A 14,465-nucleotide genomic window follows, 5' to 3' on the forward strand; every position below is an offset into this window, starting at 1 on the left:
TTGTCGTCTCTTACAACAGGTATGGGTTGCTAAAGACCAATTCTAACCCGGATTTTCACGGGTGTGAAACGTCATGTGAATATTGAAGATTTCAGTTATCTTATCATGACACTGGAAAATGTTTGATGCCGAATGGTTAGCCTAAATATCCATCCCTAAAAAGGCTGCCGATTGTCACCCATTGCTCGATGGTATTAGGTATAAGGCGCCAAAGCGTTGGGGCCCAAATTAACACTGAGAAGTACAGAGAGGCGACCTCAAATTCTACGTCACTGTAGTTGTATCTCCTAAGTAAAAATATTTCAGTAAAAAGAATACATGAACATAACGACCATAAAGTGTTATTTTAAAGCGACTTTCGGTGTTTCCTTAATTCAGCTCGAAAACCCACGCGACATTTTTGACCAAACTATTTAAACCCCCCTTTACTGACACCCACGAGAGGTCACGGCTACTTGTGTCATGGTAGAATGGAGATAGGCATGCCGTGAATCTGCGCGTTCGAGCTTTCGACTGCAAATTCCATCTAGTGCGGATAAGTCTACAGGTAACTGAGTTTTACAGTAATATATTGTATCTCCTCACTCACTCACTGCTTGTAAGTCGACGAAAGCTGTCGTACAGCTGTATGCAACATTGACATTGTTAATCACTCACGAACTCTTAATACAGTGATCGATGCCCATGGTGTTGGTCACTGGCTTGTCTGGTCCAGACTCGTATATTTACAGAGCCATATAGCTGGAATATTGCCAAGCGCGGTGTTAAAGAATAAACTAAAAAAATTCAAGCAACTTGCTACAAAGTGACTTCCCATTCACTTGAAGCTGACATCGTTTGATGTTAAAGAAAGTGATCATTCTAATTTAGTTATTCTATTTGAAAAGCAGAGGCATATTCAATAACCACTTTATTATTGGCACAAACACGTGACTAATTATATAACATGACATACGCCAGCTGAAGCCGCAACGATATATATCCAACTGATATCATGTAGATAGACTATGAATTATATACTATGAATTATATATTTATTTAATTTTAGCTTGAACACGGCGTAAGAACCTACACCAAAACGTCGCTCTATGTAAGAAACAAGAACTTGTTATCCATAAAGTCGTATGCTTTATTATTGAATTATATACCGGTATTTAAATCTCAAATAAAGATAGCGACTACAAATTTGAATATTACTGTATGTCGTTTTACAAAGCGATCTTAGCCCAAAAGTAACCTAAATAACAAACCTTGCGATGGCTGTTGCGCACAACCCTGGTTTACAACAGACAGACTTTATATACGCCCTGATAATTTGAATTAGAGATATCGTGACACGCAAACGAGTAAACGTGAAACTTAAAAAATAGCAGTTTCAGTTTCTCATGTGTAATTTGTTCAACAGAAGTTGTTTCATTCCAACACAATAACGATAAATCTTTGGGGGAATAGTTTTTTACCTGCCTGTCAGAAGCGCATGCGTTTCAGACTGGGAAATGCAATTTTAGCTGGAGTAAACAGACAGTTTCCGGTCAACTTTGTCTTAGATTTACTAAAGTTGTTTGGTATTTGCACCCTCAAAGCTGCGTGCATTTACTAGCTTTCTGTTATTTGATTTTGTTGACACCAACAGAATGGTGACACAGATTGACTTTATTTTGTTTGCCGAGCAAGGCTGGATGTGTTGCTCCTGACTTGAGACTCCTAATCGACAATGGCAGGCAGAACGCAACAACCGCCCCGCCGGAGAAAACGAGTGCAAACTCCTGTTTTCAGTAGCATAGTTGGCTCATATGAAGACAAAGACAACGATTTCGTCTGGTAAGACTTTATCAGGTCTCAATTTGCATGCAGGGGCCTGCGTGGGAATTCTGTATAACTTTCTTCCCCCCTGGGTTACTTTCTACACCTGTCCAGGAAGAGCCCCATTGCAGAGAATTATGAAAATAATGGATTACTGTTATAAACGTTATTTGCAGAATTCATGAGAAGAATGCACTTTTGTTTTCAGTGCGTATTCTTTTTGTTGTGTTAATTTTTTTTGATGGTATAATGTGAATATGATACTTAATATGTCAATGTTAACATAGGCTAATGATAATGGTTTTGTCAACTGACAGTTGTCACTGTCAACAGGTGTATAATTAACTTGATTTTCAACAATAATGCATTTTACCAAACACCTTCAACTATTTGTTTATATGTAACAGCCATAAAATTTCTGAGGCCTTTGGGGGCAGTGGCTTAGCCTTGTGGTTAAAGCGTTTGCTGGTCACTACGAGGACCGGGGTTCAATTCCCCACATCGGTACAATGCGTGAAGCCTATTTCTGTGAATGTCTACCACTGTGATATTCCTGGATTATTGCTAAAAGTGGTGTAAAACTAAACTCACTCACCCTGAGGCCTATGATGGGATTCGAACCATGGACCGTCTAGACTGAGGTTGGACACCTTGTCTACTTGAGCAAATTCAATATAAACATGCTCAACTATACATTGGTTGCCAGTGTATCAGCCTTGAATATTTCTGTTTGTTTGATGGATCTTGAACCTTCTGATCAGGTCTGGTGGCTTGTCCACGTGATGAAAGAGATAACAAGGTATGGGTGTCATCTGTTGAAATACTTGAATGATTACCACACCCTGCTACACTAGTTCTTTTCTTTCAGTTTTGTGGTTTTGTATTATCAAACCATATAAATGTCAGCAGAGGTTACATTTACATGTTTTACATGTTTAGAGTTCAGTCCCTCAGAGGCCCAGATAAGCTGTGTATCCGGGTAAAATACGCATAGAATTATGCATTGAAAAATAATTGTTGCGTATCAATTACACATTTAAAATGTTAGACACGCAAAAAGTTTAAAACAAATGCGTATGGAATATATTTATAAAAATGGCTTGCGTAATGAAAAAGACATTGATTGCTATCAAGTTATACTGTTAGTATAGGACAAGTGTTGTACTGTCAGTATAGGATGACTGATTTTGTATGAAATCATTTCCATTATATTTAAGTTGGTTTTGATTAGGTATGACATAAGGCAGAACATACCTGCTTAGTAAACTTACTCAATGACGTAATAGTGAATAAAGTGACTGAAATACGCACATATTTGAAAGCAGTGGGTAACGGAAAATGAAATACCCACTCAACATTCATAATACCCACTCAAAAAAATACAGTGGGTACAGTACCCACATGAGCTAAATCTTATCTGGAGCTCTGGTCCCTCGTGTAAGATATACTTTGACTCAGTGAAATTTGTTGTAAGCTAAACAGTCAGGACACTGCCCTGTGATATAAACATAGCAACAGGTCATCAAGTGTAATGAGCCCCTTCAGTCCAGTGATCTTTCATTGCGGCATGCAATGTCATTGAATAAGCCATTGATTTTGAGTATTTTTATTATTTGTTTATTGACTGTGCATTTTATATCAAGAGCCATTTGATTAATGTTCTTTGTTTTTGGTTTCAACTTTATTTATGGGGCTAAAATGTTAATTAGTGAAACTAATATGCATGTTTTGTTTTTTTATTCAGTCATTTTCATTGATATGCACAGTTTAAAAGGTATTTATTTAGTGATACTATACACATTAAAACAGGGATGTGCCATTGTGGATATATTATACAATAAATCCACACATCGGTACAATGTGTTAAGCCCAATTGTGGTGTCCCTCACCATAAACATAATAAAACCCAGCTCACTCACTTGATGCTTACTGTGACAAACATCTTTCTGCTTTTGTCCCAGTTGTGCAGATCGATGCTTAAGCTGTTAATCACTGGATCGTCTGGTCCAGACTTAGTTATTTACAGACCGCTGCCATATAGCTGGAATATTGCTGAGTGCGGCGTAAAACTAAATTCACTCACTGTTTTTGTCATGAAACCATCAAACTAATTACGAAATACTTTGATATTCATGCATATTCATGAACACAATATCTTATCTCAGGAGGTGTGTCCACTTACCCCCACAATAAATGGAACTTGAGTTATGTCCCTTACTGGATGTGTATAGGAAATAATTCTAAGACATGCAGTTGGGTCTTTTTACACCTGGTATTTGGGTAACCAAAGGTTAAAAGTTATGTCAAATTGACCTGGTACTGCTTGACTGGTGTCCCCCGTTGTGATAATGCTGGAATATAGTAAAAGCGGTGTAAAACCCAACTCACTCACTCAGCATTGGATACATAAAATCTCGTTCCGGCACTATGGTCTAGATGAGTGCAAGCAGCCGTATACAGACTTACATGCATGTCTCTGTGTATGTGCATTACTCTTGAACGAGATTTCTAACCCTGTTCCACTTGACACCATACACAAGATGATGAGGATAAAATCTCCCTTTGCTTGCAACTGTTGTCTTTGTCTTCTGTACTTGGGACCACTGAAGCATGTTGACTATACATCGCTCAGTTCAACAGTGGGAAGTCTTCACTTTGGTTCTTTTCTCTTCAAAAACCATATGTTGTAGCAGTCAACTAAGTTGTTGATGATGTGATAACAGGCATCTGTTTCATAACCAACCAGGTGAGAGTAATGTTCAAGGTGCAAACATTTTGCTGTAATCATGGTATGGATCAGCAGGATCTAAGGGGGGGCTGCTGTTTACATCAATGAGTGTTTAGGAACCATGCAGTGCCCCCACCAGGCAAACTTGTTGAGATGAATGACTTGTTTTTTCAACACTGCAAAAAGATGATATTATCTGAAGTTCACTGAACTTCTAGTTGGTTGTAATGAGGTGTTGAAAAGAAGGTTTTTACGCCTAACGAGTGATGCAGGTAATTTAGTCCTGTGGTTTGGTCTGGTTGTTGTTTAAGTGTAACACTGCACACAGCAATATTCCAGCTATATGACCGTGGTCTGTAAGTAATGCAAGCATGGGTTGCTGAAAATCAATTCTTAATGCAGAGCTCCAGATAAGATTTAGCTCATGTGGGTACTGTACCCACTGTAATTTGTTGGAGTGGGTATTTTGAATGTTGAGTGGGTATTTCATTTTCCGTTACCCACTGCTTTCAAATATGTGTGTATTTCAGTCATTTTACTCACCTAGGTATTATGTCATTGAGTAAGTTTACTAAGCAGGTATGTTCTGCCTTATGTCATACCTAATCAAAACCAACTTAAATATAATGGGAATGATTTCATAAAAAAAGTCACTCATCCTATACTGACAGTACAACACTTGTCCTATACTAAGAGTACAACTTGATAGCAATCGATGTCTCTTTCATTACGCAAGCGATTTTTTATAAATATAGTTTGTACGCATTTGTTTTCAACTTTTTGCGTATCTAACATTTTAAATGCGTAATTGGTACGCAACAATTATTTTTCAATGTGTAATTTGAAATTTTCTATGCATATTTTACACGGATACGCAGCTTAATTGGGCCTCTGCTTACTGGGTATTGTTTGGAGTTTTAGAAGGGTCTATGATTGAATATGGTTTTGACAAACCAGTTGTGGAACAGGTCTGGTATGAAACTGTAGTAAATCAGAGAGTGATCAGCTGTCTTACTCTTAAGGGGTATTGGGGTAGCCTAGTGGTTAAGGCATTCTCTCCCTAAGACCCAGGTTCGATTCCCCACATGGGTCAGTATGTGAAGCCCATCTCTGATGTCCTGTGCATTGATATTGTTGTAATATTGCTAAAAGTGGTGTAAAACCATACTCACTGGCTGACTGACTCACTGACCTCACTCACTTACTCACTCACTCAACCCTGAGTATAAAAGTCTGATGTGTCAATCTTGACAATTTGTATGTCACAACCTGATACATATAATGACAACATGCATAATGGCATTATGTACATATGCTGAATTCATTGTTTGAAACACGACTATGGAAACTGAAAGTTGTAACTTTTAAAGTTTTGGATTATTTGAATGTTATAATGCATGTCTTGTCAGTTCAACAAAGAAGATCCGGGTTATAATTGGGCTTCCGCAACGCCTTTGTGTTGTTAGAACGGGATTGGTCTGGTCATGCTTTCTGACTTGGTTGACACACGTTATTGTATTCCCATGGTATCAGTCGATGCTCATGATGCTGATCACTGAATAGTCTGCTCCAAACTCAATTATTGTCAGACCGACACCATACGGCTGAAATATAGCCGACTGCAGCGTTAAACAACAAACTAACAAAAAATCAACATACATTCCAGACCGGACTTGACTTTAATGATTCAAACATACATTTATGTAGTATCTTTTAGTGATAATTGTATAGACCCATTTTGAATTTTTATGAGTATTGGACACAATATTTTGCATGTGGCAAGTCAGTGAACTTCTATATATCTGTGTTTGTCAGGGCTCTGTGATAAATTCATAAACATGTGACTAATTCTTCATGACTCACTGTAAAGTCATGTTGTGACTGACTACTGTGTAACAAGAGAAGCCTATCGGCTAGTAGTGAACTTCAATCTCATTAGCATCAGATGGTTTGCTCAGTTACAATACATCGGCGGCAGCATCTGACGCCTCCATCACAGATGCAACAGAAGGACACATCAGATATACATGAGTGAACATGGTTGATGGATATGTGTCAGTTGTCAGTTTTCTAAAAATTCCGCTTCATTTTTTTATTGCTCTGATTTGGAGAAAATTGGCATTGAACACAAACGTACCTTCAGAAGTACACAATTTTGGGTATAGGTGATTTAAAAATCCAAAGCGGGATCGGTAGCCTCAGTGATGAAAAAGCGGGAATATTTCTTAGTATACAAAATGTGTGTTTTTTCTTTTCTAAATTGTCCCCCCAAGAAACATAATTTGTCTTTTGGTTTTACAAAAGAAATGGCTCATTCACTTTTTTGGAAACCGCCTGCATGGTGTAGAGGTTAGAGCGTCTGCTCTGAGAACGGAAGGTTGCGGGTTCGATCCCCAGCCGTGTCATACCAAAAGATGTTAAAAATAAAATATTGTACTTGTTGGTCCCTGCCTGGTTCTCAACATTAATGGGTACAACAAGGACTGGTAGGCTCGGCGTCAGTACAATGTGTCTGGGTGGGGTGAAATCTGGGCTAGTACAAGCAGCCACACATACAAATGCATGCACGTCGTCAAATGAGCGAAATAGTCTTAAGTACGACGTTACCCATTTCACCTTACCTCACCTCACTGTTTTGAAAAATCTTGTTTTGAGCCCACAGAAACATTGTTCAGTTCCTCATTTAAAAACCGGGAATGTTCTGAAGTGGTGTTGGGTGCAAAGATATTCTGTCTCGGACATTATGCATACCTGAAGTCAGAGATGGCTCTTGAAACGTTTTAAGCTGATTTCTCTGGTATCCCATGGGGAATTTGTTAGCATGGTTAGAATCCTGCATCTCACTGAAAAGCTTAAAGTGTGGGTGGATGTCAGGTATTATATCAATTATTAAGTTCAAATACAATAATCAACACACATTTTAGCAATATGTTTTTTAATGGTTTGACCTTGTTTACCTTGTGCTGTGTTTCCTGCAACCTGTTTGCAGACTGGCTGAGAAGACCAAGCTTGTTCCGGAAGTTGTTGGTGCTAGATGATTGTTTTAGCAAGTAGTCATTCTGAGAGGAGATAAAATGACTTCCTGTCTCGGCAGTTCTGTCAAGTATCCTGTGAATTCTCTCCCCAACTTCCTCCTTTACCATATAATAGGCCTGGCATTTGCCTGCAGATTTGGTTACCTCAGCTTACAGGGGACTTCCTCTGTATGGTGGGAGGACTGGTCAGGCCAGTGTTGGGAGGGGATTCAGCATCACTGTTGGGGTACACATGTACCTAGTTAGGGACTTGAAGGGTCATGTTATCCAGAGTATTAAAAGGCATTTACCTTGGATTCTCAGCTAAAGTTGTTCTTTTTTAAATTGGCAATCCTTTTAGTTTATTTTCTTTAATTTGGAGGAATTTTATTATTTTAATGTTATTTATTGTTTAATTACTGTAATCTAGATTGTTTACTAGGTTGTATTTATTGCAATACTGTAAAACTAAGTTTCTTCTTTGAGTGGCGTTTTAATAGATGGGAAGTACAAAATAGACAAACTTTATGGATAACAACTTTGTTTGTTGTGAGTGCGACATTTTGATACAGATTCTTGTACCATTGTCAAGCAAATTGCTTGACAACGGTACAAGAATCTGTATCTGTTATCTCTATTTTTGTCCTCATGAATTAAGACGTTGTTATCCATAAAGTCTGTCTGTATTGTAAACCTAAGGATTAGAGCTTTTTCTTCTTTAACAGGCAAATTATCAGAGAATTACAAGTCAAGTACACAGTGGTAACATTAGTTATTACTTAGTGTATATGAATTTGGGAATTGCTTTAAACATATTCATGTCTGTACATTACTAAGGGCTGGCTTGGTAAACAAGTCTTCAAATACCTCTTCAGTAATATGTAAATCACAAATGAAAAATAGTACATTAGTACAAATATATAGTAGATAATACCAGTGAATATGATGGAGGTGTGTTGGGAATGAGGAAAAAGCTACATAAACATTTTAGTGATCAATTTTAAATCTTTTTTTTGTCTCATTTATGAAATCATGAACGGATGCGAAAACCTTTTGATTCACATTTGCAGAATTTCCATTCTTGAACGGATGCGAAAACCTTTTGATTCATCAGAATTTCCATTAAGTACAGAAATGAGGTTAAACACCATGTTATGAAAGTATGAATTTGGATATCAAACTGCAGGAACAGGAAGGGTCCTCATAGATGTGTCTATCACACTTGACTTATTAGTTTTCAAGTCGCTACATCCTAATTTAAGTCGAGTGAAAGATTTGACATTCTCCATCCCTAGTCCAGGTCAAAATGCTGTGTATGATCGTTGTTTTACTGAAGAATCCTCCCCCCTGAATTTGGTTCATGTTGATACTGACCAAAACTATTTTGTATGTGCTTTAAGTCTGCATTCCATCAGTTTTGAATTTTGTTTGGTCTATTTTATGTCTAAAAATAAGTTAGTGTTTGCCTTTAAGTATATATGGGCTCAAAAGTTGAAATCTCACATTAACTGTCCTAGAATCCCGTCTGTTATATCGTTCTGTCAGCACCATATTGTGGCTGAAGGGTTTTACAAAAAGTGGAAAGTGCATATGAGTTTCATGCTTTCCTCCCACATGACAAGCTATGATATGATATAGTTCCAAGGAACATTCCATCCTGCCTCAGACTCACTCACTCTCTCACTCACTCTGACCCGTGAAGATCCGGGTTAGAATTGATCTTCAGTAACCCATGCTTGTCGTAAGAGGCGACTAACGGGATCAGGTGGTCAGGCTCGATGACTTGGTTGACACGTCATCGGTTCCCAATTGCGCAGATCGATGCTCATGCTGTTAAACACTGAATTGTCTGGTCCAGACTCGATCATTTACAGACCGCCACCATTTAGCTGTAATATTGGTGAGTGCGGCATAAAACTAAACTCACTCACTCACTGTTTGTTTTAGCACAGAAACAGTTGCCTGTTGGATATTACTCTGCTATGCAACAAGCAGCTGGAATATCCTCAGCTATCAGCATTCCGATCATGGGTATATTAGCTTCAGCAGCAGTGGTTACAATATACCAATGTTTTCTTGTAACTAATGTAAGATCATAGAGGCCACATTGCATCAGCTGCAATATTAAAGTTAAACTTTTCCCTCTTCAGATGTTTTCTCATGTTAATTGTTTGAAATCTTGTTCATCGGTTTGGAAACAAACCTAGTGATTACATACAGTGATCACAGTGCTGTAATAACAGCAAAAGTCCTAATTGACCAATTAGTTTAATGATCCATTGGTTGATTAGGCTGGCCAAATCATGATATTACGACAAGTTACTACTTAGCACTGCAACAGTTGTTGCAACTAGTGTTTAACATGAATAAGGCAGATTTATGATTTTCTATAAGTTCATAAAATTATCTCAGGGTTGAATGGGCAGAGTTTTTGTGTTCAATTATGGAATCTTCAACTTAAGTGAGTTTTCAATATATTCAGTTAATTTACTACAGAACACAACTAGTTCCAAGATCACTGTGTCAAGGGTGTCTGACTTCCACCAAGTAACAGGTCCTGATTAAAACAGTCCTTTGTCTTCAGAATACATTCATACCTGTAATAGCAACTTCTGAGAATTGGGGCTGGTGGGGTAGCCTAGTGGTTAAAGCTTTTGCTCGTCATGCCGAAGGCCCAGGTTCAATTCCCAACGTGGGTACAATTTACTACAATGTGTGAAGCCTATTTCTGGTGTCCCCTGCTGTGATAGTATTGCTGGAATGCAAGCAGTTTAAAACTAAACTCACTGAAAACTGTTTAGTCCATTTGTTCATGATTTCAAACATTGCCTTTTGTCAAGAGGGTGTGTCCTCCACAGGCTAGTGTCTAGACACCATTATTGCTAGTGTCTAGACACCATTATTAGAATCCTCTGTGAAACTTGAGGTAATGTCTGTAATTAGAAGGATAGTTAATTGTTATAATGATATGCAATATGAAATTAGAGATAATTGACAGACAAACATGGTTTTTGAACATGTTAATTAACTTCATATTTACCAGGAATGTCTCCCGTGAAAACCTTTCACTGAAGCATTGAGACACCTGAAGTGAAGGCATCCTGTTTCATGTTTGTGGTGGTTGCCTTTTATGTTTTCTCAAATGATTATATTATAAATTTATGTAAACTTTCATCATGCAGTATTTCACTTTGAGTCGAATTAAGGTCAACTTCCAATGGCAGTTTGATTACCTATTTGTGTTCCAGAGCCCTGAAAATAGTTTTATTATATATCTTGTTTATGTAGTTTATAGAATATTGTCACTGTTTCTGTATGGAACTCGTCTCGCCGAAGACCCGGGTTCGATTCCCCACATGGGTACAATGTGTTAAGCCCATTTCTGGTGTTCCCCGCCGTGATATTGCTGGAATATTGCTAAAAGCGGCGTAAAACTAAACTCAGTCAGTCAGTCTGTATGGAACGTTTGCACAATAAATATATTTGATTTGATTTGATTTGATTTGATATACATTAGGGAATCCACTGTGTATGATCCTTTAAAAGTCATTCTATAAAAAAAAATAAAAGCTATTTCCTCATTGCATATGTGAGCTTGACTATTTCAATCATCTAGACATCTAGCAAGAACCAGAACGTGTGTGATGAAACAGTAAATGGAGATGTCCCAAGGCATGGTCCAGGTCTATGTGTGTCCCTCAGGGATCTGAGAGACTTCAGCCTGTCCCACAGGGTCAAGGGTTACCTACATCATGGCTTTGTGCAAACATAGTGGGAGATCAAACACTTGTGGCCCAGGAAAACCTCCAGACAAGAGAATAGCCTTCATAATTGACAGACTGTAACCACCCACCTTGTGTTCTCGTTGTGCACGGGGCTGGGTTTTTTTGGCAAAAAAATTGTATTGCAATATGTTGGTATTTGCATTGTATTACATATTGTAATATATTGGAGCTGAAGTGTTTGACAGTGAGTGACACTAATTGTGCTTCCGGATCCTATTATGTTCTAAGTATATATTCCAGTGTGAAAGTTATCAGGGCCGACTAACAGAATCACATCCATATTTCTGTCAATTTATCAATCAATTTCAAGGGAGACATCATTTGTGAATGAATTCCTGTGCAGATTTTATTATGTTTAAACAATACGAATAACAATGAAAGTTGTTATACATGTTTCACATGAAATACCTGAACACAGGAAAATAAATGAATGTATTTTTTCCCAAGCATATTGCAGTTTGTAGGTATTACCAGTCCTAGTCATGTGTAGCCTGTCCTGCTCAAATCATCTCAAACATACCCACTAATTGTATAAATATTTGATAAATACAACATGTTCATTGTAAAAACAAAGCTCATAGATCACATTTTTCAAAACTACGGTTAAGTCATCATAAACTCAAAATTGAAACTGGAAAATATAAGAAAACCTGCAACGATGAGCAACACCATGTAATATGTAAGAAGTATAGCGATGAGCAACACCATGTAATATGTAAGAAGTATAGCGATGAGCAACACCATGTAATATGTAAGAAGTATAGCGATGAGCAACACCATGTAATATGTAAGAAGTATAGCGATGAGCAANTATGGAGCCACCATGTAATATGTAAGAAGTATATCGATGAGCAACACCATGTAATATGGGCAAGACCAGTATAGTATGATGAGCAACACCATGTAATATGTAAGAAGTATAGCGATAGAGCAACACCATGTATATATGTAAGTATAGATGAGCAACACCATGTAATATGTAAGAAGTATAGCAAGTGATGTAAGCAACACCATGTAATATGTAAGAAGTATAGCGATGAGCAACAGCAACACCATGAAGCAACAATATGTAAGAAGTATAGCGATGAGCAACACCATGTAATATGTAAGAAGTATAGCGATGAGCAACACCATGTAATATGTAAGAAGTATAGCGATGAGCAACACCATGTAATATGTAAGAAGTATAGCGATGAGCAACACCATGTAATATGTAAGTAAGTAGCAACACCATGAATGAGCAACACCATGAGCAAACCATGTATGTAAGAAGTATAGCGATGAGCAACACATGTAATATGTAATATGTATAGCAGAGCAACACCATGTAATATGTATAGCGATGAGCAACACCATGTAATATGTAAGAAGTATAGCGATGAGCAACACCATGTAATATGTAAGAAGTATAGCGAAAAAAGGGAATCACTTATCCACACAATGCTTTATTATGACCAAGAATTTGCTACACTCTCTAAAAAAAGAACAATTCCTAATAATTTTTACTAACAGAAAAGTAACTTTAAAGTATCTTAGCGTAAAAACATGATCAAGAAGTCTGCTAACTGTCTTCGTAGGACAAAGCTTGGACCTCCCCAATACCGCTCAGTTTTCCCGTTGTGTGTGTTTTCCTCAATACAGAATGGACACATTCTTTTCTCAGCATGCTCAGGGACAATCAATAAGGGCAGAATTGGCCACATGTTTCTGTGTGGGAAATGTCATTGCCTGTCTGACTTTTTAAAACTGATGTTTTTATTTATTTCAGCCCAGTGTGCTTTGATATAATTGAAGAGGCTCATATGACCAAATGTGGACATACGTTTTGGTAAGTAAATGTTTTATCATGTTTGATTTGGTCCATTAAACAGAATTTCTTCAGTATTAACAATCATTTCAAGAGAATGTTTTTATGACAAAGTTGAGTAGATTGTGACGTAAGATTGTATGACAGATTTTGAGGTTAGAAAATAGGGAGAAGAAATTTTGTTGCACTAAGTGCCAACATTGGGCAGAGTACAAACCTTTTTAATAATTAGGGTTGTCATATTGATGGTTGTAATGCAGACTTTGCTGCTGGCATCTGGTACTTCTTGTTAAGTTTGTCTCCAAGTCACTCAGGGGCGGTGAGGTAGCCCACTGGTTAAAGTGTTCACTCGTCACACCGAAGACCTTGGTTTGAATCCCCACATGGATACAACGTGTGAAGCCATTTCTGGTGTTCCTTGCCGTGATATTGCTGGAAAATGCTAAAAATGGCGTAAAACTAAACTCGCTCACTCCAAGTCACTCCACCAATGTCCACTTAAATCTACAGATTTTTATATTCTGATTTGTGCATTACAGATCAGTTTGATAGTTTATTCCCAAAAGACTGTGCATGATATTATTTGCCAGTATAAGCTAGCGTGATCATATTTGAAGAAAAGAAGGAATTATACAAAGTAGAGCTTGTAATCATCACATGTTTCTGACCATAACATCTTGAGAGTGAACATTCTTGTGTGTTCCCAGAGACACTCTACTTTTATGATGTGAGGTTTTATCAGGCATTTTCCTTTCAGAAAATGGTAAATTGCTTAATTGACTATAAATGATGAATACTCTGTGAATATGAACTTTACTCTCTGGAAGACCAAGATCCTTATTTGAGGACCAAGATCCTTATTTGAGGTATCTACAGATGAGTGAGCAAGGGCTTAATAATTTCCCTGATTCAGAAGTTTTAGGTGTCAAGCCTACTTTGTAGTGAATGTCAGTGTAGACTACAGCTTGGATAATGGATGTGATTCATCCTGACATCCTCACCTCCTGACACACAGCTACAGTGATTGGACATATCCTACAATGTCCTGGCCAACTGGTTCTCCTCATTTAAGATCACCAGACACTACAATGTCCTAGTTGAGCTTCTTCTACTCCTTTAAGAACTGAGCTGGTTCTCCTCATTTTAGATCACCAGACACTACAATGTCCCAGTTGAGTTTCTCCTCATTTAAGAACTGAGCTGGTTCTCCTCATTTTAGATGACCAGACACTACAATGTCCCAGTTGAGTTTCTCCTCATTTAAGAACTGAGCTGGTTCTACTCATTTTAGATCACCAGACACTACAATGTCCCAGTTGAGGTTCTCC

The 14,465-nt window shown here is 37.8% G+C and overlaps 1 protein-coding gene across 1 annotated transcript in view; it reads left to right on the forward strand.

Moving 5' to 3' along the window:
- The first annotated feature begins 1,503 nt into the window (after window positions 1-1,503).
- Window positions 1,504-14,465, forward strand: part of LOC124269839 (E3 ubiquitin-protein ligase COP1-like) — a 39,109-nt gene continuing 26,147 nt past the window's right edge. The window contains 2 exon segments of the mRNA XM_046704875.1: window positions 1,504-1,821; window positions 13,099-13,158. Of these exon segments, the coding sequence (XP_046560831.1) occupies window positions 1,715-1,821; window positions 13,099-13,158 (167 nt within the window). The 5' untranslated portion in view covers window positions 1,504-1,714.

This window comes from Haliotis rubra, unplaced genomic scaffold (genome assembly GCF_003918875.1).
Source record: "Haliotis rubra isolate DU_JTF1 unplaced genomic scaffold, ASM391887v1 Scf148, whole genome shotgun sequence".
In the NCBI taxonomy this organism is placed as follows: Eukaryota; Metazoa; Mollusca; class Gastropoda; order Lepetellida; family Haliotidae; genus Haliotis; species Haliotis rubra.